General features: G+C 40.2%; 3 protein-coding genes across 7 annotated transcripts; 1 reads left to right on the forward strand and 2 right to left on the reverse strand.

Annotated features, from left to right (window-relative positions):
• Window positions 1-14,460: 14,460 nt before the first annotated feature.
• On the reverse strand, window positions 14,461-20,462 carry LOC122006317 (single myb histone 6-like). 3 transcript variants are annotated; one of them, XM_042561778.1, is made up of 7 exons: window positions 20,354-20,462; window positions 19,230-19,442; window positions 18,779-18,993; window positions 16,295-16,379; window positions 15,760-15,843; window positions 15,222-15,569; window positions 14,461-14,842 (listed from the first exon to the last, which is right to left on the reverse strand). In XM_042561778.1, the coding sequence occupies exons 2-7, from the start codon at window positions 19,377-19,379 to the stop codon at window positions 14,834-14,836; spliced, it is 891 nt and encodes a 296-aa protein (XP_042417712.1). In that variant the 5' UTR covers window positions 19,380-19,442; window positions 20,354-20,462; the 3' UTR covers window positions 14,461-14,833. The 3 variants fall into 3 exon arrangements, with proteins under 3 accessions (XP_042417712.1, XP_042417711.1, XP_042417713.1); XM_042561777.1 differs by having other exon boundaries at window positions 20,298-20,460; XM_042561779.1 differs by having other exon boundaries at window positions 20,358-20,447.
• Window positions 20,463-20,813: 351 nt separating this feature from the next.
• Window positions 20,814-24,716, reverse strand: LOC122006316 (pentatricopeptide repeat-containing protein At4g21065-like). Of its 2 annotated transcripts, none has more exons than XM_042561775.1 (3): window positions 21,877-24,716; window positions 21,258-21,751; window positions 20,814-21,177 (listed from the first exon to the last, which is right to left on the reverse strand). In XM_042561775.1, exon 1 carries the CDS (start codon window positions 24,683-24,685, stop codon window positions 22,859-22,861), a length of 1,827 nt encoding a protein of 608 aa, XP_042417709.1. In that variant the 5' UTR covers window positions 24,686-24,716; the 3' UTR covers window positions 20,814-21,177; window positions 21,258-21,751; window positions 21,877-22,858. The 2 variants fall into 2 exon arrangements, with proteins under 2 accessions (XP_042417709.1, XP_042417708.1); XM_042561774.1 differs by having other exon boundaries at window positions 21,258-21,771.
• LOC122006318 (photosystem I reaction center subunit psaK, chloroplastic-like) lies at window positions 21,058-21,804 on the forward strand. Of its 2 annotated transcripts, none has more exons than XM_042561781.1 (3): window positions 21,058-21,192; window positions 21,269-21,361; window positions 21,430-21,804. In XM_042561781.1, exons 1-3 carry the CDS (start codon window positions 21,109-21,111, stop codon window positions 21,655-21,657), a joined length of 405 nt encoding a protein of 134 aa, XP_042417715.1. In that variant the 5' UTR covers window positions 21,058-21,108; the 3' UTR covers window positions 21,658-21,804. The 2 variants fall into 2 exon arrangements, with proteins under 2 accessions (XP_042417715.1, XP_042417714.1); XM_042561780.1 differs by having other exon boundaries at window positions 21,059-21,192; window positions 21,266-21,361.
• Window positions 24,717-26,081: the final 1,365 nt, after the last annotated feature.

The following is a 26,081-nucleotide window of genomic DNA, read 5'->3' on the forward strand; positions in this document are numbered from 1 at the left end:
AGTACTTCTTCACTCAGAAGGATCTGAATATGCGACATCGTAGATGGCTAGAACTGGTCAAAGACTACGATATAGATATCCTCTACCACCCAGGAAAAGCGAATAGGGTAGCAGACGCCCTCAGCAGGAAGTCCAGCGCTACCCTATTATCTCTAGCAGCCATGTCACCGCCCCTACAGAAGGAGATCTCAGATTTCGGTCTCGAGCTCATAGTCGGACAGCTCTCTACTATGACATTAGAGTCTACCTTGCTCAGTGACATCCAGACAGCTCAGGAGCAGGATCTTGAAATTCAGATAATCAAGCAAGGTTTAGCAGAATCAGAAGGTGGAGAGTTCAGAATATCAGATAGCGGGGTGTTGTATTTTGGTGACAGGCTATGTGTTCCGGATCAGGAGGAACTACAGAGGAAAATCCTAGACGAGGCTCACAAGACTCCCTATGCGATGCATCCTGGCTCCACCAAAATGTACCAGGACATGAAGAAATGTTTTTGGTGGCCTGGGATGAAGAGAGACATCGCTCGATATGTTAGCACCTGCCTAACCTGTCAGAGGGTTGGAGGAGTTTTGCAGCCCATTCAGATACCGAATAGAAGTGGGAAGACATTTCTATGGATTTTATAGTGGGATTACCAGAACCACGAATGGTTTTGATACCATCCGGGTAATAGTCGACAGATTGACTAAATCAGCCCACTTCTTAGCTATCGGATATCCTACTCCATGGAACAATTAGCTCACTTGTATCTCAAGGAGATCGTTAGATTACATGGAGTCCCACGAACCATTATTTCGGACAGAGGCAGCAGGTTCACGTCACACCTCAGGGAGTGTGTACAGACAACTTTGGGCACGAAGTTAAAGTTTAGCACGCCTTCCATCCGCAGACAGATGGACACTAACAAAAGCTCCACCAAGAGATAAGTTTCGGAAGTTGGTGCAAATATCCGAGTTTAGCGAATTTGCATACAACAACAGCTATCAGGCCACTATTGGTATGACACCTTATGAGGCTCTTTATGGGCGGAGGTGTAGATCTCCAATCTGTGGTATGAGAGTGAACAGAAAGAGCTAGAACTTGAGACAGATCTAGTGGCAGATACCACAGCTATACAACAGATCCGCCAGAGGATAGAGACACCACAGAGCTGATATACGGCGCAGACCTTTGGAGTTTTCAGTTGGGATTAGTGTTCCTTAGAGTAGCTCCCATGAAGGAGTAATGCATTTTGGGAAGAAGGGCAAGCTAAGTCCCGATATGTGGGACCATACCTTATCGCAGAAGAGTGGGAAAGGTAGCATATGAGCTAGAGCTACCGAATGTCATTTGTCCACAATGTATTTCATGTCTCTATCTTGAAGAAGCATATCCCAGATGCCACCGGGTGATTGAGCCGGTACAGATCCGCGAAGACCTCGGCTATGATCGGCCTATTCGGATAATAGACCGAGCGGTTAAGAAATTGCGGAACAAGGAAGTACCATTAGTCAAAGTCATTTGGCACAGTCACACAGCAGAAGAGGCAACAAGCCAGCATGAGACAGAAGTACCCAGAATTATTCTAAGTTCGAGGATGAACTTTTTATAAGGTATGGGGGATTATAACGCCCGAAAATTCTCAAAACTATTTTATAAATATTCTATGATTTTTCTGAAATTTTAGGATATTTTACAGAATTTTTAGAGTAACGGAAGTAGCAAAAACAAATAGAAAACGAAAACGGCCTAAGCGGGAATTGAACCCGAGACCTACGGTTTACGGATAATGTTAGTAACCAGTTGAACCCAGCAGGGCTGTGCTGAAAGGAAAGGGAGGCAATTAAATTTATATTAGAGTTGGGCTGAAATTACCTACTTAATATAAATAGGGAATTTAATAGGTGAAGAGTTATTTTTTTTTAACGTGACTTTTCCTTCTCCTCGCCCTAGCCACGCCGCCCCCTTCCCTCTCCTTCTCTCGGCGCCAACCACAAGAAGAAACCTAGGGTTCCTTTCCTAGGGCTTCAAGGACACCTTCCGGCGACATCTCCGACACGAGGACGTTTCCCTTCGCGAGAGGAACGCTTAGACGCAAGAAGATCGTCGAAAGGATCGTCTCCTTCGGAAAATCTCGCTATTAGAATCGTAAGAAATTACGAATAGGAGGTAAGAAACCCCTCACCTGCAGTATAAGTAGCTTCCGTTTGAATGCATGCTTTTAGATTAGTTATACTCAGATTTTTGTCGACATCTAGGGTGTATTTAACCCTCCTCGCAGCTTTAGGGATTAGTCGAGCACCTCTAGATGGGCCGGACGCGTTTGCCCTCTTCAGTTGAGGTGTTAGACGTTGTCGGGTGCCTAGAGGTGGTCTCCCTACTAGAGAGGAGAGTTAGAGCACACCAAATGCTCGATAAAAAGATTAGGACAGCTTTTGATTTAGTGGGCATTTATTCAGCTCAGTCAAATGCCGTATAAACGTATTGATCCAGTTAATTAGCTTTATTACAGCTTTCATGAGACTAGATGTTCAATGGGTGGGCTCCCACAGCCTAGGTTCGGACAACCTAGCTCTAGGTTCGATAACATAGAAAGCAAATAAAAGCTATATTGAGTATTTTATTTTCAGTGGCACTATATAGGATCAGATATCCATTGGGTTGGACTCCCATCCTCCAGGTTCGATAACCTAGTAAACCCTACTAGATTTGGAACTTGCAATCCGGGTCTAGCTAGAGTGCGCGACAAGTCTGACGTTGCTGTGGCCCTCAAGAAGATGATTATTATTTTAATCTACTTATGTATACAGTTTTCAAAACTCTCAGTCACCTATGTGATCAGGATTTAATTTAGTATCAGCTTAGTTTAGTTCAGTTTCAGTTTAGTTCTTCCTGACTGATACCATGAGTTAGCTCCATGCTTAGATTTTGATATGCATGCTATGTTTCAGTATTTGTGCTTAGTAACTTTGCTATGTCATGCTTATCTATGTTCTGTACGTATTTCAAATAGCATGTTTTCAAAACATAAATTGCATCGTGTGCATGTTTTGTGAGGTAGCTGGTTTCTTACTAAGCTTTAAGCTTACAGATACTTTTTCCTTATACTGCAGATAAAGGTAAAGGGAAAATGGACTAGCGGAGGCTGGAGGACAATGCGATGAAGATGTGTGTGGAAGGAACTTGGGAATAAAAGATCTTAGGGATCTAACAAGCTTTAGTTATGCATTAGAACTTTCAGCAAAATTAGTTAACTATTAGAACCTTATTATTCTACACATAGTACATTTGCATGCCATGAATTAGTGAATAATGCGTGATATCATGTTTAAAATGTTAGCTAATACATGTTAAAAGTGTTTCTAGCTGTTATAGACTTGATGTGTATGAGTTGGGCACGAAATAGTGCTGAAATCAGGGGTTCTGATTCGAAATTAGAAACCCAGATTGATCTACAGATCGATCAGAATTGGGTTGTGCCACTGGATCGGTCAGCTGACCGATCCAGATGCGAGCTGACCGATCCAGATGCGAACAGAGAGTACAGAAGCTCACTGATCGGTCAGCCGACCGATCAGTGAGCCACTGGATCGGTCAAGCCGACCCATCAGTGTACTCCTGGATCGGTCGGTAGACCGATCCAGCCGCATACAGAAGCAATATAGCTTATGGATCGGTCAGCCGACCGATTCAGAGTTTTTCTCCGTGCCGGTATCAAGCTGGATCGATCACTGGATCGATCACTGGATCGATCCGACAGCCCAATCGATTCATGGATCTATTGAAATGCCTGATTACAGCTAGCAGGACATCCGATAGGCATAAATTATCTTCCCTAGCATGTGTACAACTCCTAGGTACACCTAGAATATTAAGTTCAGATTTTACAGTAATCAGTTTAGTAAAATTTTAATCAATCCAAATTTCCGCAATAGTAATTTAGCACAGCATAATGTAGCGATCGGTCTTACAGCCTAGTCAGTAGAAGGCGGGTCGTTACAGCGGAGGCTTCCTCTTGATTCGATGATGATTCTCCTCCAATTGATATGTCTTGATTTGTGGAGGTGGAAGCTTCTTCATCCTCTTCTCTTCTTGACCCGGATGTGGAGACTTCTCCTTCTACTTGATCCGGTGTCACCAAAAGTTGCTCCCCCTCAATCCTAGAGGTGGAGATTTCTTCATCTTCATCTTGTACATGGAACAAGGAATATGCTCCCTCCTTGCCCTCTTCATTGCATCCCTTTGAAGATGAAGCTTCTTCTTGGACTTCTTCTTCGGAAGTTGAGCATCTCTCAACTTCGGAGTCCTCCTCTTGGTCTTGATCCAATGAGTCGCCCTCTTTGGATTCCTCTCGATTCGGTACAGTGGAGGGGATCTCATGGATTGATGCCAATTTGCTCCAAAACTCCTTGGCATCCTTGACCTCTCCAATTTTTCCAAGAATGTGGATAGGCAATAGATTGACCAAAAGCTTGGTCACTTTATCATTGGCCTCACATCTTTGGATTTGCTCTTGGCTCCAATTGCTTTTCTTGAGGACTTTGCCCTTTGAATTTCTTGGAACCTCGAAGCCTTCCATTAGAGCAAACCATTGCTCTATCTCCACTATTAAGAAGTTTTCGATCCTTGATTTCCAAAGATCGAAACTAGTAGATGTGTACGGTGGAGCCACCCTTGTGTCAAATCTAAGTCCATCTTGGAATTGCATCTTGAAGATGAGCTTCTTGAATTCTTTGACTCTGATGAATTTGCTCCAACTTCTTCACCCTCTAGCTTTGCTTGTTTAGTTTGCCCCTTCCGGCGATGATTCCGGTGAAGAGCGGTCTCGCTCTGATACCACTTGTTGGGACTGAAAAGTAGCTAGAAGGGGGGGTGAATAGCTCGTCGTGTGCTAGGTGCTCGTCGTTGCTTGTTTCTTCAAGTGATGTGCAGCGGAAATACAAAGAAACAACATACAACAATGCTAACAAATGGATTTTACTTGGTATCCACCTCACAAGAGGTGACTAGTCCAAGGATCCACGCGCACACACACACCTCCACTAATAAACACTCCTTTTCGGTAACTACCGAAGGCGGAGAAGCCTACAAGACTCTCAATACAAGTAGAAGAAAGGGTAGTAAAGAATAAGCAAAAGCTTACAAGAGATGCAGTAAAACCCATAACCCTAGTTTTCTTCTTCTTACTTTTGATCCGCCTCTTGACTTGGAAGAGCTTCCAAGAACCTTCAAGAACTGGCGATCTGGAGCTTAGAGAGTGCTGTAGAGGAGCTGGTGAAGATCAGAGATGAATCGTGTGAGCTGTTCTGAAGGAAACGCTCGCCTGCAGCTAAATACGACGCCAACGGTCGGATCCCGATCGATTAGATTGCTCCCAATCGATCGGGGAGGCTTTGGATCGATCGGCTGATCGATCCAGAGCGCCTCTGTGCTCTCAGGAATTGCTTGGATCGATAGGCTAATCGATCCAATGCTTATCGTGCGAAATCACACTCCCCAATCAATCCACTGATCGATTGGGGGCTCTGGATCGATTCACTGATTGATCCAGCCCTGTTCTGTGCGATCGCACACTCGCCCCAATCGATCCACTGATCAATTGGGAGGAAGCTTGTCGCGAAGACTCGTCTAATCGATCGGCTGATCGATCCAGCTTATGATTTCTCCCAAAATCAAGTCTAAAGCCTCCTAAACCAACATCCGGTCAACCGTGACCTGTTGATACATTATACCTAGCATCTGGTCACCCTTGACCTGCTAGAACTCGCTCACCAAGTGCCCGATCAATCCCTTTGACCTACTCGGACTTTCCTCCTAGTGCCAAGTATCCGGTCAATCCCTTTGACCTACTTGGATTTTCACCAGATGTCTGGTCAACCTGACCCATCTGGATTTCCCCTTGCCTGGCTTCACTCACCAGGACTTCCCTTCTGCCTAGCTTCACTCACTAGGGCTTCTCTTCTGTCTGGCTTCACTCACCAGGTCTTCTCTTCTGCCTGGCTTCACTCACCAGGTCTTTCACCTAGCTTCACTCACTAGGATTTCTCTTCTGCCTAGCTTCACTCACTAGGTCTTTCAATCTGCCTGGCTTCACTCACCGGGACTTTCCAGTCTGCCTAACCTCCAAGTTAGGACTTTCACCTGGCTTCACTCACCAGGATTTCTCTTCTGCCTAGCTTCACTCACTAGGTCTTTCAATCTGCCTGACTTCACTCACCAGGACTTTCCAGTCTGCCTAACCTCCAAGTTAGGACTTTCACCTGGCTTCATTCACCAGGATTTCCCAGTCAAGTATCCGGTCAACCTTGACCTACTTGACTCTCCATCACAATCTCCACACATGAACAATTGCACCTGCAATCTCCATGTGTTGTCTACATGTATCGTCAACATGTATTGTCAACATGTATTGTCAAACCATCAAAACATAAACACTAAGACTCGAGCTTGACCCAATTCAAGCTCAGTCAAACTAGGTCAACCTTGACCTGGGGAATATTGCACCAACAATCTCCCAACAGACTTAGGGCAAAAAAAGACTAATAATATTTTTTTTTGTCCGGGCCCAGTGTGGCCAACTGCTTTGCCCACACTGGGCCCGTGTAAGCTCCGCCACTGTGTGTTAGATGGTCCAGAAGTTTAATATCCGATAGTTGTGCACTCCATTTGAAAGAAAAATCCTGAACTGTGGATACAACTTAACTCCATCTTCACTTGATCACACACCGAATCCCCAAATCCCCATTATCCAATTCAATCGAGCACCGCCAAGAACGGCAAAAGAGCAACGGATCGTGCTATTGAGCAGGAAGAATGAGTCCGCTGGAGGAGAGAGTAGAAGAAGAGGGGACGACGTCGACGTCGTGCGAAGCTTACAGGCTCTTTGCGTCGACAGTGCGCGTTCGCTCCACATTTCCCAGCCGACCAGTCATAGAAGTTTTGCCAACGTGCACAAAAGGTATTCGGAGCCAGCAACGTCAACAATATCCTATAGGTTGTTAAAGGAGCTCCCACTGGTGACGTGGCTTGAGGGATGAACCTCTCTCCCATTGTGGGAGGGAGGTTCGTCCCTCTCAACGACGGAATGGCTCCGCAAACGTAGAGTCTCCGTTGTCAGTTTTTTTTAATTAATTTTTTTATTATTTGTTATTAAAAAGCTTCACATTGTGTAGCTTAAAGGCGAAATTGAACGTTGAATGACTAATTTGATAGCTCTTGTTCGACGTTTAATTCTTTTAATTAAAACATTCTATAAATATATCACGAATTCTTATTTTTTTCATTCATCTCTTCATTCTCTATTTCTTTTATCTTTTCATTCTCTATTTGTATTCAAGATGGACAAAAATTTCATACATCTTTTACAAATCGTTTGAATTCTTCAAATACAGAAGAAAATACATCTTCTCAAAATACCCACGTTCCTTCAAACCATGATGCCCCATATCCTTAATTTTTATCTTACACGCAATACCATCCAAATTTTTAAAATATTTCATATGTTCCACAAAGTCTTCCAAATTTCTCAAATTTCCAAAATTCTCAAAATTTTTCCCTTCCCCTTCAGAGTAACGCTGCCCCAGCTCCATTTGGTATATATTCACACAAAGATTGGTCAACCATGAGCAACCAATTTGGGATGTCTTCTCTGCCTTTCATATTTTCATCTCCTCAACCATCAGCTATGTTTTCGAATGAAGCAAGAAGGACTACTATCAACCCATCTATTAACGACAAAGAACCTATAACGCCATCGTCTATTCCAACATCTCAGTGGCCACCACACTTATCACAAGAAGAGCGTGAAGTAGAACCGGAGAAAGATAATTCGAAACAAAGATTTTGGTTTCTTGATGAAGACATGGTTCTTGTAAAGTCATGAGCAACTATCAACATTGACACCGTCATTGGTAATTGCTAGAAGGATCAAACTTTTTGGAAACGTATAGCTGATTACTGCAACAAGCATCAGCCCATTGGAACTATGAAGAGAAGCTATCAGGTGCTAAAATCACATTACTATAAGTTTATGCAGATGGTAAATGAATTTTCTACAACCTATAATAATTTGTATATTCATCGTCAAAGAGGATGGAATGACGAGAATGTGTTGGAGAACGCACTAAATATGTAGAAAGCCAACAATAAAAATAAGGATTTCAAGTATATGCATGTATGGAGAGTTCTCAAAAAATATGAGAAATATGCTCCACAATCAGTTGCTCATTCCTTTAACAAGAAGGCAAAGACATCCGAATCAGGGAGGAACACTTCATCATTAAATCTAAATCCAGATAAGAGTGTTGATGTTGTTGGTACAGGTTTCACTAATAATCTAGTTTTGATGTATGACAAATAGGTTAAAGTTAGATGTAGTGTTTGTTTGACCTTTCTATCAAGTATGCAGAAGTTGACTAGTCTGAAGGACCTGACATCAGGCTGAAATTCAAATAGGTCCGCGGGACCTGATAGCTGATGGGAAGTCCAGATAGGTCTGCGGGGCCCGATATCTGGCGAGAAATCCAGTTGGATCCGCGAGATCTGACAACCGGCCGAAGTCCAGTTGGGTCTGCGAACCTAACACTGTAGGAAGACCTGGTGGGTCAAAGGTAAGTTAAACGACTGCAAGTGATAAGTGAAGGCAAGCAACTGGAGGAGAGATCCAGTGAGGATGCGTTTCCTGTTGAGGGAATTGTAGGCGTCGACCCAACTTAGATCCATTTAGAAAACTTAAGATGAGATCTTGACTAGATCCTGGCCTCGGAGAGATAAGCTCTAATTACTACTCATGTTTTATTATGTTGTGCTAACTCTATTTTGCAGGGTAAAAATATTTCCTATCGCCTGAACTAACCTTTTTCTTGCAGGAGAAAGCTGTTGAAGAAAAGGGGGTCCGGGCGCCCGAACTCGGGGCATCCGAACCCGAAAAATCATCCACAAGCTGATGTGGAGCGCATCGATTGGTCGAGCCACGTGGTTCAGATGCTCGGAGGGGTTCCAGGGTCCCGGAATGGACCTATTTAATGGCCTTCGACCATGAGCTTCATAACAACAACTACTACGACTTTCATTCTTGCTTGGTGCTCTGAAAAAACTCCTACAACGCTGCGAAGTGTTGGTGCAGCGGGGCCGACAAGAGGGGAGGGGTGAATTGCCTGTAAAAAGAAAATACCCTCCTCGTTCTTTCAATTCTAAAATGGCAGCAATAATAAAATAAAATAACAGAAAAGAAGAGACAAGAAATTTAACTTGATTAAACCTAGGTGATTGTTAATCCAAGGCAGTTGAAAAACTCCACTAGAAATATGTCCTTCACTGTAGGCGGAGAAGTCTTTTACACACTAAGAAATCTCTAAGAGTTGCTAGGAATTGAATATTGAGTTGTATAAATAATTCCTAGCTCCAAGGGCTATTATATAGCTCTTGAAAATCCTATCTCGAGTCTTGAAAGCGCCTCCAAAGGGGTTGAGGCGTCTCTAAGTGGATAAGCGGATAAAGTTTTATCCGCTCGTTAACGGGAAGTTTGACCCAACTGAGGGCATCCCAAAAGGCATTGAGGGCGCCCTCAATGCTATTGAGGGTGCCCTCAATGCAGTTGAGGGCGCCCTCACTCTGATGAGGGCGGAGGCGCCTCCAACGAATGTTGAGGGCACCTCCAGCTGATTTTCCAGCATTTCTTCATCTTCACTTTAGCTTCCGAAGTTCCGATTGCTTGGATGATTGCGGCCAATCGAAATAGGGCTCACCCGAACCCAATTTTCGGCCTTCTCCTCGAGCAGGCTTCCGCCCCGACTTCTCATCCCTCGAACGTCACGCATGTTCTTCTCGTCCACCGATGTACTCTTCCGCAGCTCTTTCGTCCTTCGGACGCACCGAGCCCTTCAGCTCACTTCCCGTGCCATTTTTCTCGCTAGCTGCGTCTTTCGCTCGACTTTCTGCACTCCTAAGCTCCTGCACACTTAGACACAGGAATCAAAACCAAACAGGACCTAACCTAACTTGGTTGATCACATCAAAACAATCACGGGGGCCAATAATCTCCCCCCTTTTGATGTGCATCAACCTAAGTTCAAGTTAGGGTAAAAAACAGACAGGTAGTAATTTAAAGAAATTACTAAACTATCATTTTAAGCATAAAGATTATAATAATAGAATTTGCAACTTTCTAAGTAAAAAATATTAACTGATTCTTATCAAAAAAAAAAATAAGTACCAACTGATTCTTATAATTTTTTTTTAAGTACCAGTTTTTTTAAAAAAATATTAACTCCCCCTAAACTTGTTCCTATCTCTCTCCCTTTGATCACATCAAAAATGGGGTAGGAATTTTTCAAAATAAATTCTAAGTTAATAAAGAACTCTAACCTTTAGGCAATTTAAACAAAATATTCTTGAGAAATTTCTAAAAAATATTTTAAAAAACTTGTTAAAGCATTATCTAATTTATATTTTCATGCTTTATCAGTAAGTTAATTAAACATTTTACTTTAATATTTTGACTTCCAAGCAGTGGCAAGACACTAGGTCTTCTTGGTTATTGAAGCAACAACCACTTTCTTAGACAAAGCCTCATAAAGAAATTAACTGTTTAATTTTTCTTGCTGAAAGTGCTAACTTACAAAAAATTTAATCTAGAAAAGATTTTGGAGCCCAGTATAGGTTCCTTTCTATTGGATTAATCAAGTATGTAGAAGGTATATAACTTTTGAGAACTTTTCTAAGTTGTCCCTGATATTTTCTAATGTACCAATTTAATTTTCCATAAACTCTAAGTTTCAATTTTTGAAAGTTGTTTGGTTTTAAACATGCATTTGTTTTCAAATTGTCAATTTGCAATTTCAACTTATCATTTTTCTTTTTGTAAATTATCTAACATTAATTGTAAGTCAGCAATTTTTTTTCTGCTTTTACTAACTCTTTTGTAAGAATTTTGATAAATTGAAAAGACTATTTAGGGGTTAGAGTACGTACCTTACTTACCTATATTTCTGATGCTCCCCCTTCATCGTAGTTTTTTTCTTCTGATTCTCCCGCTTTATCTATGTTCATATCTGAGCTGGTTTCTTCTTCAATTTGATGGTTGGTCATCAGTGCTAATCCCGAGAAGGCTTCGACTTCAGATTCGGAGGATGATGATTTATCCCATGTAGCCTTCAGACTCTTGCATTTAGAGGACGTCGGTCTTTGGGACTTCTCCTTGTCCCTTTTCTTCAATTTTGGGCAGTCATCCTTGATGCTTTCTATTTTGCAGTTATAGCATCGGACCGTCCTTCTATTGCGTTGATGCTTTCTCGACTGCGATTTAGATTTATTAGTCTTAATAAACTTATTTAACTTCCTTACCAATAGCACCGCTTCAATTTCATCGATCGACGCTTCGGAGTCGGGATCGTCCATCTCAGTTTATAGGGCAACATTGAGATTTGACTTCTCTATTTGTTTAGGTTCTGCAATTCGAGACTCGTGAAGTTCAAATATAGAAAATAAATTTTCTAGCGTACTTACCTCAAAGTCCTTAGAGATATAGTATGCATCTACTAAGGACGCTCATTCTGGAGTTCTTGGGAAGACGTTAAGCGCATACTTGATTGAGTCTCGGTTTGTTACCGATTCTCCGAGGTTGTTCAGTTGAGTTATTAGCTCCTTGATTCTTGCTTGGAGTTGCGCTACCTTCTCGCCATTGTTCATTTGGAGATTTGTAAGCTGAGTTCGGAGGATGTCGCGCCTTGCTAACTTTGCTTCTGAGGTGCCTTCGTGGAGCTCTAGGAATTTTTTCCAGAGGTCTTTGGCGGAGTTGTAGCTTCCAATCTGACTTACCTCCTGGGGCGGTAGAACGCTGAGCAGATGGAACTTTGCCTTTCCGTTAGTCACGAAATCAGTTTGTTCCTTTTTCGTCCAGTTATATTCTTCCTTGTCTTTAGGGGTTGCAAAACCATATTTCATAACTAAAAGAATATCAAATTCTATTTTGAAGAATACCTCCATTCGGTGTTTCTATGTAGCAAAGTCTCCGTCGAACTTCGGGGGATGAATAATTGCACCGGCCATCGTCTTGATCTTGATGCTTCAGTCGGAGGTCAATCCTTCTGAGGCGTTCTAGATCTGATACCACTTGTTGATATAGCGGGGTCGGCAAGAGAGGAGGGGTGAATTGCCTGCAAAAAGAAAATACCCTCCTCGTTCTTTCAACTCTAAAATAACAACAATAATAAAATAAAATAATAGAAAAGAAAAGACAAGAAATTTAACTTGGTTACAACCTAGGTGGTTGTTAATCCAAGGCAGTTGAAAAGCTTCACTAGAAATGTCTCCTTCACTGTATGCGGAGAAGCTCCACTAAGAAAGCTCTAATAGTTGCTAGGAATTGAATACTTAGTTGAATGAATAATTCCTAGCTCTAGGGGCCTTTATATAGCTCCTGGAAATCCTATCTCGAGTCTTGAAGGCGCCTCCAAAGGGGTTGAGGGCGCCTCCAAGCGAATAAGCGAATAAAGTTTTATCCGCTTGTTAACAGGCAGTTTGACCCAGCTGAGGGCACCCTCAAGGGTATTGAGGGCGCCCTCAATGTTGTTGAGGGCACCCTCACTCTGGTGAGGGCGCCTCCAACTGATTTTCCAACATTTCTTCATCTTCACTTTAGCTTCCGAAGTTCCGATTGCTTGGATGATTACGGCCAACCGAAATAGGGCTCACCCGAATCCAATTTTGGGTCTTCTCCTCGAGCAGGCTTCCGCCCCGGCTTCTCGTCCCTCGAACATCGCGCACGTTCTTCTCATCCACTGGTGTACTTTTTCGCAGCTCTTTCGTCCTTCGGACGCACCGAGCCCGTCGGCTCCCTTCCCGTGCTGTCCTTCTCGCTAGCTGCATCTTTCGCTCGACTTCCTGCGCTCCTAAGCTCCTGCATACTTAGACACAAGGATCAAAATCAAATATGACCTAACTTAACTTGGTTGATCATATCAAAACAACCACGGGGTCCAACACGAAACTCTTCTGATAATTGGCGACCAAGACTTTCCTATTTTTTTTATTGTCGGTAACTTTTATTTCCCATTCTTATACTTAACTCTTGTAACACTTTTTTGTGAACTATTAGTGGTTGCCGAATGAAAGCACTTAACGAGTACGAGTTTTGGAGTAGGAGTCGTCGAAGACTCCGAACCAAATAAAACTTGGTTTGTTACAATTGTTTTATTTTTTTTTCACTGCGTACTTCGATTTAATTCGCTCTCGATTTTCGATGATTACTATTCATCCTTCTCTAGCGTCCTTTCTAATCCTACATATGTAGATGACTCTGAAGTCTATATTCGTCCGATAGGGCAAAAGACTGCGAAGAGGAAGGACAAATCTAAAGTTAGAGAGTGTGACACAATGGAACAAATTCTCGACAAAGAATGACAAGATATTAAAAAAATATCAAATGAAAAAAATAGCTTTGTGAAAAATTGAGATCTTTCATAAGAATTATAAAATTTTTATGAAAGATACTAGTGAAATGACACGAGGATAACTTTGGATACATGAGAAAATGATTAAAAAAAATAAAATAGAGACATAGCTTGAAATAGATGTATTTAAATTTATTTTTTTATATATTATTATAATTTATGTCTTTTTAATTTGATGTAGGATAATATTTATATATATATATATATTTTAATTATTAATGTTATTCCGGGTGTTAATGATTTAGTTTATATTTTATAAAATTTTAATTATATATAAGGTGAAATATTAATGAGAGATAAAGAAAAATATATAATAAAAAAATATAAAATCGAATATGTTGTTGTGAGATTTTTTAATAGTATATGACTATATGTTATATGTTGTTGAGATTTTTTTTTTTTAATAGTAGAGAGAAATAGAGGAGTTTTTATTTTTATTTTTTGACGTTGACAATTGCGTCTGATTTGATGATCAATCTGTTGCTGCTGAGGCGAAGACACGGACCAGAGATCCAGTGGACGGCTGCGTCGGCGCCGTCTGCACGTTGCAGAGCCAGGTCGTGTTCCTGCAGTCGGAGCGGGCCATCGCTCGGGCGAAGGTATTCCACCTGCGAACGAACCGCAGGGCCGACGTCCACCGACAGCAGCGGCGACAGTAGCACCTCATAACTCATCGTCGCCGAAAATAATTTTTTTCTTCAAATAATTCTTATTTTAATAAATAGAATCACAATTCAAAAGGAATGGATATTCTAAATATATTTTTATAATCAAACCTTAAAAAAAAAAATACTTACTCATGAAAATTTAAAGGAAATAAAAAAACTATTCTGATAAACTAAAAGCTCCCTAACCATGGGAAAAAAAGAGAGATTTGGACGAGTAAAAAGGATCAAAAAGACATCCAACAAGGAATTGATTATGTACATTTTTTTTTCAACAATCAGCTTATAATTATACCAGAATTTTGTTGCATTATTGAGACCAAAAGAAGTACCAAAGCAATTTAATTGAGCTGAAAAAATTAGTATAAAGAACAGAATGTATTTACTTGGGATGTCATTTTCTCCTTTAAATACAATCTTACCAACATGGATTGAGGATGATGAGTTCCTTCAGCTCCCAAACAAGCATCTGCGCACTGAAACCGCAAGTCATATCTCCTGAATTCCTCATCACCTCCCTCTCGCACTTGAAATCGGGAACAAATGGAAGATCATACAGCCATATAGACACACTATGGAACTACACATTATGTGGTTGGGTCCAGGCGACGCAAGGATTTCCACAACTGATGGTCATTGTCAGTATTGCTAAATTCTGCATCCAATGAGTTTTCTTTATATTTTGTATGGTGAGTTGCATCTGAAGAATAAATCACAGTTGAGCAGTTCTTGTCAAGCTTAGGCAACCTGTCCACAAGGCAAATCTAAATTAGTACAATTGGTAATCATTCTAGCAAAATGTGATTATGCTTCTCCTAAGTGCCCCTTAGAGGTTGTCCTCAGGTAATGTGAAGAGAGATAAATCATAAGATCCGACCGCCAAGTGGTTAGAGGATGTGAGGAGTTTTTTCTGAGAGCATGCCTCCATTGGAAATTGATCTATGTTTTATTGTAGTAAATTTGTCATCCTCTAATCAACTGGACACCCGTGGGGACTACAACTGGTATCATAAACATACTAATGATCAATCAAATTGGCAATTAATTGGTGGCTTTCAATTGTTCTAACTAATGCAAGACATGTTGAATAAAAAGAGAATAAGATGCTTGCAGTCGATAATATTACCAGGTTAGATTTGTTTTTATTCTTCATAGTTAACATCACTGCCTCAGCGAAAGCCTGAGCTACTTCGGCATCAGCCTCTGCAGCTTCTGCTTCTCTAGCTGCTGCTTCAGCCTCTGCCATGGCTGCTTCTGCCTCAGCAACAGCTTGAGCAGCAATGGCTGCAGCCTGCTGCGCTGTCATGCTTTGCATTCTTCCCAATTCAGCATCAACTTGAAATCTTGAGAAAGGTTTTAGATCATCCCTGATTGTTCTTGAAGGCTCACTTTGTCTACCCTCTGGTATCAGAAGTTTAGATGTTTTTCCGCTAGGGAAAGCTGAAGTTGGTGCCATCCTATACTTGCGCTTCACCTTGAAAAAGATGATTGAGAAAATGAACAATCAAAAACCATCATTTAGTGCCAGAAAATGATTCTTTTATAATCATAAAAGTGTACATTTACACAAACCAAAAAAAACTCTATTGCAAAATATGCCCACATATGGTGATGCTGGCATATTGTATAGAAAAATTCAAATATCACAGAAAAAGAACTATTACCCTAATCAATCTCCCACTAGCAGTCAACTCTTTCAGCTTATCTGATAACAGTTCTGCAAAATCTGGTGGCGGCCAATATTGGTCCTGTATGAGGTCAAATATAAACAGTTATTATCTAGAAAACTGTTTCACAAAAATGACTCTGATATCTGAAACGTAAAGTTCAAGAATACTGCAATGAACAAGGAAAAGTGGCATGCTTGTCCTCGCCTCAAGCGTCATTTACAAACACTTGGCATGTGATGCTAAATTGGCAGCAGATTTTATCCAGAAAACTATCCAGGAAAAGCATATTCGATACATATGATTACAACTAATCAAATGTTTCTTTCAGGCTTAAAACTTCCAAACTCAGATACAACTACAAGAGCTTGAGAGAAATTGAATACTATTTGCACACTTAGAAGTTCCTGAAATGCTTGAAAACATGGGTATAGGACATACCCATGAACCCATAGTTTTTACTAGGTGACCGATAGAATTAACAAAGAACTTGCAATGAACAGAAGGAATTGAGTCGAAAGAGCGATGCCACCTCTATGTATGTGGCAATAGCTGTCTTGTTAGATCCACTGGGCTCCTTCAGGTTTTTTATGGCTTCCAGTATCAGATTGTCTGTCCTATACAAAGGAAAGATCACTAATCAAAATAACTATCACCTAAATAGAAATCACTATGAACTAGTAACACTAATGAAGACAGTGGCACCAATGTTTCTCCAGTAAAGGTTGCATGAAATCAAGTTTCAAAATCAACTAAAAGTTATGCTGTTAAAAAGGCTAAATTGTTCTTTCTCGACAAACAAAAAAAAACATTTTTGGTAAATAGAGGTCTTGTTGCAATTCTTATCAGCATCATGACAATAAAGATTAAAGACTAACATAACAGAGATCCTAACATCATCATAGCATCTTTAACTGTTTGGGTGTAGTTTATCGGCTTTAAATGCTTGTGATTATCATCAGTCTCCTTATGTTATTTATTTCCATCCAATCATTAAAAAATACCTATTAATGAGGTAACAATATAAGGATAACAATAGATCAAAACATAACAACTAGGGCATCATGCATATTATATAAAAAATAAATAAAAAAGATTCTTAGTTTCAAGTTACAATCTACAATCAAGCTATAAACTACAGTGATTGACAAGACAACTTCAAGCAGGTAACTAATCCAACAGCAACAGTGGCAAGGAGATTTCCAAGGGCATGAAAGTCAACACATGGAAACTATTCAGATACCTATTCCTGGAAGTTCATGTCTCTCTAACTTCCATTAAAATAGCAAAGTGGGTTCGGTACACAATTAAAATAATAAAAACAAGAAAAATGTTAATTTCTAGCGCACCAAATTAAGAGTATTGGACATCACGCTCATAATAAAGACCAACATGCACGTTAGTAAGATATTTGATCTTTGCCAGAAGCTGGCTGTGTATTCCATCATTTTAACAGTAAATTCTAGCCTCCTATACATATAATTCAGATTATCCATTTTTATGTCAGTAATGCATGAGGTGACTTCATCTCCTAACTTCCACCAATCCATAAATATTTTTCTTCTAGACAGCTCCTTGTATAGTGTATATAGGGCTCCCTCTGGGTTGTGGAGGTAAATAAAAACAGCCTTCCGTTTTCAAGCAGATCATGACCATGAGGGATTTATGCTGATCAAATTTACAGATGTAGATTGCCTCAGGGTTGATACTGCAATTTAAATGAGATTATAATACTTGAACCAGTTTGGAGTAGCCTCTATTATCAAATATTCTTTAATCTTGTCTATTAATTTATTATTCAAATCCTCATAAGACTTCAGTTGGGTGCTAAATTTCATTGTGATTTTTCGAGCTAATAATCTGTGTCAGTTTCAATAGATAGAAGCAACAAATAAAGGACATTGTAAAAAAGCATTGAATACTCAGGACTTAAAAAAGCATATGGAAACTATATTCCTAGAAGTAAAACTGAAATTAGTTGATAACAAAATGAAAATGAAAAACTAGTTCTCGTGAGATAATTTCAAGAATTGATGTGAACAATTGATGACCTTTAAAAGGTTCAATCAAAATTGAATTTTGAATAACCATCACATACCTCGTTTTCTTCATTTGAACCAAGTTATGAAACATTAATTTCAATTGCAATGTATATGATAATTTGAAGTTCCTTGTTAGCTATGAACATTTGTTCTTGACGTTTTTGCAATTATATAAAAACTATTAAATAACATTGCTCTAAAACATCATAACGTTTGTTTGCATTAACTGATTCATTTTATTTCTGTTATGTATATTCAAATAATATGTTTCATCTTCATAGCAAGGCTATGGCTAAAAACAAAAGGAAGAAATTACTAATAAACTAATTCTAGGTGCTCAAGTTAAGTATTATACAATGCATATACATACGTGACACGGAAAGTAATGAATTTGCCGATAAGGAAGCAAATTTAACCACTTAGAACATTTTTTTTTTAAAAAAAAAAAGTAAAAATTATGAATATATACTAAATGTGGACCTGTCATCAACATTTTCTGATAGACTTAGCTAGTGCACTTATTCTACCAATTTATCACACATTTTCTCCATCAAGCATGTATCCTCTTTAGTCTTCGCATTTTTATTAAGCCATTCTTTCATACGTTGCTAAACCCCATGGAATAGAAAACTGAATCAGTTCAGAGCTATATGTCATTGCCACATCTTCGATTAGAATTATCATATTTAAATTTCAAATTGTCATATTAAATTGTTCACTATAAAAACAATCATGGATATATAAATTTCTTCAGAATGAGATACTTATATTTTTGCTAAATATTAGTATATGCAGAGTGCAGACTACCTATGTGACAACAGAAACTAATAATAGAAATAATTGAAAATAAAGGTTCCTAACAATGTATAGAAATGCAAATATAGGCGTGCATGAATACATGACAAATATATGCAAATTAATATAGATGGACTATAACTCACTAACATAAGAAATAGATCACTCTCATGACTAACCTGGAGAAAGATCTCTTTTGACCAGCAATATGAAGATATTCATTAGTAGCAAGAGACTTGCTTTCCATTAGTTCATCATCATCATCTTCATACATTGTCCTGACAGCCTTTGAGCTACCATCATGTTTGGGTGTTTGTCGGCTCCTTTTCAATGCTCTAGCCTTCTCTCGGGATCCCCAACCATTTGCAGTCACACTCAAGTTACGCCACTTATCCTGTTCATTAAAGATACATCATTTACAAAAAAAAAAAAAAGATTGTAATTTTAGCATTCATTCTTCATTTAACTTGATGTGAGTCATGTGACTAACTATACACAGCAATCTTTCTCAAGATAGGATGCTCAGGTAAAACATTTGTCAGAATATCTTCTAGTACTATATCTGATTAAGAAACCATTCGTCAGCAAAAGTGTGTTAGCACTGATAATAATACTTCAGAGAAACTTTACCTTTAGGTCCACATTTGACCTCGAACATAATACGCCACTGAATTCTGGATCTTTCAATATTGTGCGCCATTTTCCAGCACCATGCTTCACAACTCCAGCTTTGAGAGCTGCCTCCTCTTCTGCTGTCCACTTTTGCTTGGGAGCACCCATTTAAAAGCAACAAAAACTTTCAGCAGTGTACCATGGTATTCACTTATCAATCAACTATTGGATCTGAAAATCAAACAAAAAACCAAGATGAGATGCAAAAAGTAATCTAGTTTCATACTTAAACTTCGAGTCCCGGTAAAAATGAAATATTCTCAAACAAGATAAGAAAAAAAATGAAAATTAGTGTCCAGATACCAAATCATTGTTAAGCTTCATGAGTCCAGAAAAAAAATCAAATATTCTCAAACAAAATAAAAATATGAAAATTAGTGTCAGATATCAAACCCTTTTCAGTGGGCATGAAAGGAAAGGAAACAACCATGCACAATCCATTCAACCATTTAGATTACTCCTAATAAATCTCAGATTCTCAGATTTTAAGCCACAAAGGGTAGACTCCAAATTTTCACATTTTCAAATATAAGAGCCAGATATTTATACGAAATCCAGCCATGCAGTCATAATATGTATCATCTGAACAAAAAAAAAAACTATATTCGTTAGATTATGTAGGATGCAGGCAAGATATAGCGAATGACAGCCTAGAAACGCATAAAAACAAGTCTTTCTCGTCAGAACCAACTCAGGGATTAATTCATCCAATAGAACCATGGAAAAAAAGTGAAATTCAGACAAATGAAACTGAGATCAACATAAAGATAAAACTATGTTAGACAAAACAATTAGGTTCATTGACTACAAGCAATTCAACAGTAAAGTCAATTCACAGCCCAAGAAATATCAATTCGAGAAAGGTCGAACCTGGATAATTCTCACAACCCACAAAACAGAAATAATATTTGTCACGCAATTCAGCATAAACTCAATCGAAAAAAAAAAACAGATTATAACCAAAAGAAACAACCTTCTGCAAGAAATTTTAACAACAATGACGAATCAACTAAAATTAACCCTTACTCAACCATAATTCCAAGCGAGGGAATTAGCAGGGAAAGAGGAATTAGAAAATGTACAGGCCTAGCTCCATCCCATGTAAGCCTCGGGAAATCTTGATAGGTCGATCGGAGAAAAATAACGAACCTTAACCCTAAATTGCTGAAGCACAAAATTGCGAAACTTGAGTGTTCATATTCCACAAGAAAAAAAAGCCCATTAACCATGGAGCGAAGCCGGCCCAAAGATAACCCGGTTTAGTTAAACCAGCCCTATAATTTTCAGTTATCGAATATTATATTTATTCTTATAAAATGTATATCGCATTTTTTTTGAAAAATTTCTGTAAATCCCAAAATAAACACTGCATTATATTTTTTAATTACCATTATACATTTTTTTTAAAGATCATTGCCTTCATATTCAAATGACATCCAAAAAATTAAATAATTGTATAGAAAGAGATTTCATATAATGATAATTTTTTAAAAAAGAATATTATTATCAATTATAATAATTATTAAGCTATATAAAAAAAAATGAAGGTTAAAATCGAATCTATTTATTCACTTATTTGTTGTTCTAAATGCCTTAACTTTAATCATAATCCTCGCCTGTCAAATCCAACCAAGACGCCACGTAAACTCGTAATATCTACTCGAGCGGCTTAGACTAACCAGAAGCCGCCACGTCATAACCCAAATCTAAATATTATCCAAGAGAGCACCTCAGTCTAGAGCACAAACCCTCCTCTTTAATTTCCCGACTCCATTGATCACATAAGAAGAGGCATCCCTTGAATTCGATACCCGTTTCTGCTGCAGTAGCACGAGCCATGGCCACCAAGCTCGCCTCTTCGGCTGCCACCATGATCGCCCTCCCTCAGTTCAGTGGCCTCAAGGCCCTGCCATCGTCAAGGGTGAGCCTGAACCTTCAAATATATACATAAATTAAAGAAGAACGCTTCTTGAATAAAAAATGCACCTCTGTAGCAGGTGACGATGCCGCCAAATTTCCAGCGAGGAGGAAACGGTGGCGGAGCGCTTGGAGCTCGCTGCGACGGCTTCATTGGTTCACCTACGAACTTGGTAAGTCTCACACATTGTTGCATATGCTACCACAACGAGTGATAAACGGTGGTTGTGCTCTGTTTCAGATAATTGTGACGAGCACGACCCTGATGTTGTTTGCTGGGAGGTTCGGGCTGGCACCTTCGGCTAACCGAAAGGCCACTGCGGGCCTAAGGTTGGTGGTGCGTGACTCTGGGCTGCAAAGTGGCGACCCTGCTGGGTTCACCTTAGCTGATACCTTGGCTTGCGGTGTTGTCGGGCACATCATCGGCGTTGGAGTTGTCTTAGGGCTCAAGAACTTGGGCGCCATATAAGAAGAAATAGATGATGCTTTATTGTTGCCTCTATTGTGATTTCTCTGTTTGTGTAGTAGATGACTTCTTATTCTCCTCCAGTGCAAAATTGAATCTTCATCAACATAAACAGAACTGGAGTAGAAGTGAAATTTGATTTTTCATGAATGTTCAAGACGAACCAGAATCTTTTTCAGGCATCAAAGAAAAACAGCTAAGAACAGAGAATATAATACATACCTATTGGCCCCCTGGTGATTCATGGACGTCTTCAGCAAGTAAATTGTTTGAAGACACATTGGACACCTGCAAATCAACCAATTTCTAAATCCAAGCTCATTTCTTGATTATGTTCCATCCAACTTCCCTGCTACTACATTTATACCCAGCAAAGGGACCTAGTACCTGCTGTTTCATAGATGCTTCATCAAACAAAACCAAGCATCTTATTTATACTTTTATGCACATTTGAATCGCAAATAACTATAGCCACCACCATGTCTTCCCTTCATGTTTTGCTTCAAACTTGTTCCTCCATCACAACCGCAAGCAATTTGCAATAAATGTTGTCCAATAGTTTAGCATCTCCCTACAATCTAATATATAAAACCTGCTAGATCCAGAGATTTAGGATTGGATTCTCCTTAATCTTAAATATGTGCTCTTCTTTGGACCATTTTTACCTTGTGCAGCAGCATTTACAATAGAAGATAGTTTTGCTTCTATGGTAGTTATCCACATTTTCTCCACAATTGCTTTCTCTTCCTCACATTTATAGATCACTCAGTCATTCACTCACCCAGTTAAAATCTGTACTCCTTCTGTAATCCTTCATAAATTTGTAGCTTATTTTGAACTGAGATCACCTCATTCGCACTCATCTATCTCACAAAATGACTTGAAAAAAGGATTCTTCAAATTTCATTAACCAAACATTTTCCAAATAGCAATGCCGAATCAGTGTCATTCCGTTCATTCTCTAGTTAATCTGTTCTTATTACCAAACATTGACATAAGCAAGTCACTCACCCACTAGCAGTCTCCCCATATAAGTCATCCTTTGTGTTTTTTTACTGGAAACTGGAATCTGACTGAATGTTTATTGCATTTCCATCTCTTACACATTGTTGGTCCATCCCAAACTTGCTCCATTGTTGTGATCCTAGAAATTCAAGCACTTGCAGCATGATATTATCCAATTGTAAAAATTTTCAATGGCAACTCACCAATAATCCTTGCAAGAACAAAACCCATCTCTAAAATGGTGGAATCTAGTCCGATCCCTGACTATAATTTCCCTCTCATAAACCTTAGATATCAACTTAGTCACTAAGTGACAATCCGCACACACCCTCAGGTTCTTCACTATCCTTATAGGAGTTCCAGGAGCAGTTTTCAGAAGAGAGAATGCAATTGCCAACCTCTCACTGTGGTAGTTTAGAGCAGTCTCCTTCTCTTCCTCTTCGATATCAGCCAGCACATTGCTTGTGCATGGCACATAACCTTCCAACCTCAACCTCGTAGCAATGACTTCGAGCAAATCATATATTTGATTACTCTCTGCATGTGAGCGATCTCCCAAGACAAACTCATATACACAGTTGCGCAACTCCACAAGGCTATGACCAGGCTTCTTCTTCACCCCTCCATCCAACATGCTCCTCCTCAGCTTGTGAACACTTCCCCACTGACCAACAGCAGCGTAAAGGTTGGATAAGAGCACATAATCCCCACAATGGCCAGGATCCATATTAACTAGCTTGGCCCAAGCTACCTCCCCGATGGCCAAGCTTTTGTGCACCGCACAAGCTCCAAGTAAGGTCCTCCAGATCACAGCATTAGGCTCAACTGGCATGTTGCCGATGTAATCATGAGCTCGCTCCACCAACCCAGCTCGTCCAAGAAGATCCACCATGCAACCATGGTGGTCTATCTTAGGGACAATGCCATAATCTTTGGTCATCCTGTTGAAGTATTTGAATCCTTCGTCCACCAAACCACAATGGCTGCAAGCATAAAGGACCCCAATCAAGGTGATCCCAGTGGGCACTAAGCTCTCCCTCTCCATTTCATGGAACAGGTCAAGGGATTGCTCCCCAAAACCATTCACAGCTAAGCCATGTATTAATGACGTCCATGATACAACAGTCCTCTCGTCCATTTCATCAAACACCTTGTAAGCTTCTGTGACGCTCCCACACTTAGCATATAGGTCAATGAGGGCATTCCCGACATGGGTGTCCAAGTTGAGGCCACGCTTAAAAAGGTACGCATGGGCCCTGCGGCCAAGACCCAATGCGCCCATCTCGGCGCAGGCACAAAGCAAGCTGACCATGGTGAAACCGTCGGGCTCGACTTGGGGGGCATCCTTGCGGTTCGTCATTATCATCATCTCCCTGAAAAGGGTGAGCACCTCATTGGGCTTCCCATTGATGGCGTAGCCATTGAGGACGGAGTTCCAGGACACAAGGCTTCTCTGTGGCATTTCGTCGAACATCTTGTGCGCGATCTCGAGCACCCCACACACAGAGTAAAGATGCACGAGCGTGTTCCGGACAAAGAGGGAGGTGTCGTTGCCGTCCTTGACGGCGCGGCAGTGGACCCTCTCTCCGTCACGGAGGGAGAGGAGTTTGGCGCAGGCCTTGAGGAGGAAAGGGTAGGTGTGGCCGTCGGGAGGCACGGCGGCGGCGAGCATGAAGCGGTGGACGTCGAGGGCGGGGAGGGGGCGGGGGCTCTCGGCGTAGCCGCGGATCATGGTGTTGTAGGCGAAGACGCCGGGGACAGGAACGCCAGCGAAGACGGAGCTGGCGTATGGCATGGGGTCATCGTCGTCGCCAGCGAGGGAGACGATGGCGAAGAGGAGGTGCTTGGCGAGGCCCGGGTGGCCGAGGGGGACGCCGCGGCGGATGCAGAGGGCGTGGATGGGCTTGACGCGCGGCAGGGAATTGCATGTGCGCAAGAGGGCGACGCCGCGGCGGAGCGCGGCGGGGTTTGGGGACGAGAGAGCGGCGGACTGCGAGGCGATGTTGGGTGCTTGCTCTGGTCGCATCAGGCCATCCCAAACACTAGCACGTCAGCTCCTGGTCGTCTGAAGAAATCCCAAGTCCTTGTTAAAGGGCTCCTTTTGATAATAGCATCCACAATAACATGGAATATTTCTTCCAAATATTTATGGTCCTCATTTTTATATCACTCTTCAAATATCTCAACGAAATATTTCACCATCCAAATATTTATGGGTCCCACTAATTAAATATCTCACTCTCAAATATCCTTAACTTTACAATCAAATATCCCACCAATCAAATATTTATGGGTCATGACCATTTTATTAACTTACATATAATTTTATATTTAAATAAAATTAATATATATTTTTAATATAATTTGTCTATCATTTATTCATAAATATTTTTTAGACAATTATTCAATATAATTATTTTAATATTAATATTTTATTTAAATGAAAACAATATAACATCGGGTGTACACATTTAAAAAAAAACTACAACATAGTTCAAATATTTCACAAAATCAGAATTGAATAACTAAATATTTCATATATAATAAATTAGTTATTTACTCATCACGATGGCATGCTTCCCAGATGTGTTCAACCAAATCATGACGAAGCTTATGATGCACCTGAATATCATGTAACTCGGAATTTCTTCGAATGTATTCAGCAAATTCACTGGTTGAGCCATGATTCGCTGTGATTGTATCTTGTTCTTCGTGATCCCAAATCGATATTGCATGGCCTTCATCCTTTACAATCATGTTGTGTAAAATAATGCACATATACATGATTTTTTTGCATTTGTCCATAAACCAATGCGCTCTGGACCTCTTATAATTGCCCGACGAGCTTGGAGTACCCCAAATGTCCGCTCGACATCTTTTCTTCCAGCCTCTTGTCTTTCCTTAAATTTCATTCTTTTCGGATCTTGAGGGCAGGAAAAACTCTTAATGAAAGTGGTCTATTCCGGATATATATCATCTGTTAGGTAGTACCCTTTTTTATATTGTGTACCGTTCATAATAAAATTAACTTCTGGTGCATTTCCTTTCAAGACGTCATTAAAAATAGATGATTCATTAAGCACATTGATGTCATTGCGAGATCCAGCAACTCCAAAAAATGCATGGCATATCCACAAATCGATAGATGCGACTGCCTCAAGCACAATTGTTGGATATTCATGATCGCCTCGTGTGTACTGTGCCCTCCACGCTACCGGACAATTTTTCCAGACTCAATGCATGCAATCAAGACTTCCTAACATCCCAGGGAAACCATGCTTTTGTTCATGCATTTCAAGCAAACGAGTGATGTCAGTTGCATTGGGTTTTCTTAAGTACTCACCTCCGTATATTTGTATCACGCATTGGCAAAAGTTGGACAAGCATTCGAGGGCAGTTGTTTCACACATTCGCAAGTACTC

The sequence above is a fragment of the Zingiber officinale genome, chromosome 7B (assembly GCF_018446385.1).
Source record: "Zingiber officinale cultivar Zhangliang chromosome 7B, Zo_v1.1, whole genome shotgun sequence".
In the NCBI taxonomy this organism is placed as follows: Eukaryota; Viridiplantae; Streptophyta; class Magnoliopsida; order Zingiberales; family Zingiberaceae; genus Zingiber; species Zingiber officinale.

What these genes read in the sequence shown, in the direction of transcription:
- LOC122006318 (XM_042561780.1), top strand. Translation starts at nt 21,109, where the DNA reads ATGGCCACCAAGCTCGCCTCTTCGGCTGCCACCATGATCGCCCTCCCT. An exon ending in AGGCCCTGCCATCGTCAAGG is followed by an intron (nt 21,193 to 21,265) that starts GTGAGCCTGAAC and finishes GCACCTCTGTAG; the next exon opens with CAGGTGACGATGCCGCCAAA. An exon ending in TTGGTTCACCTACGAACTTG is followed by an intron (nt 21,362 to 21,429) that starts GTAAGTCTCACA and finishes GCTCTGTTTCAG; the next exon opens with ATAATTGTGACGAGCACGAC.
- LOC122006317 (XM_042561778.1), bottom strand. Translation starts at nt 19,379, where the DNA reads ATGGGTGCTCCCAAGCAAAAGTGGACAGCAGAAGAGGAGGCAGCTCTC. An exon ending in CAAAAGAGATCTTTCTCCAG is followed by an intron (nt 16,380 to 18,778) that starts GTTAGTCATGAG and finishes TCCTTTGTATAG; the next exon opens with GACAGACAATCTGATACTGG. An exon ending in CTATTGCCACATACATAGAG is followed by an intron (nt 15,844 to 16,294) that starts GTGGCATCGCTC and finishes GACCTCATACAG; the next exon opens with GACCAATATTGGCCGCCACC.
- LOC122006316 (XM_042561775.1), bottom strand. Translation starts at nt 24,685, where the DNA reads ATGCGACCAGAGCAAGCACCCAACATCGCCTCGCAGTCCGCCGCTCTC.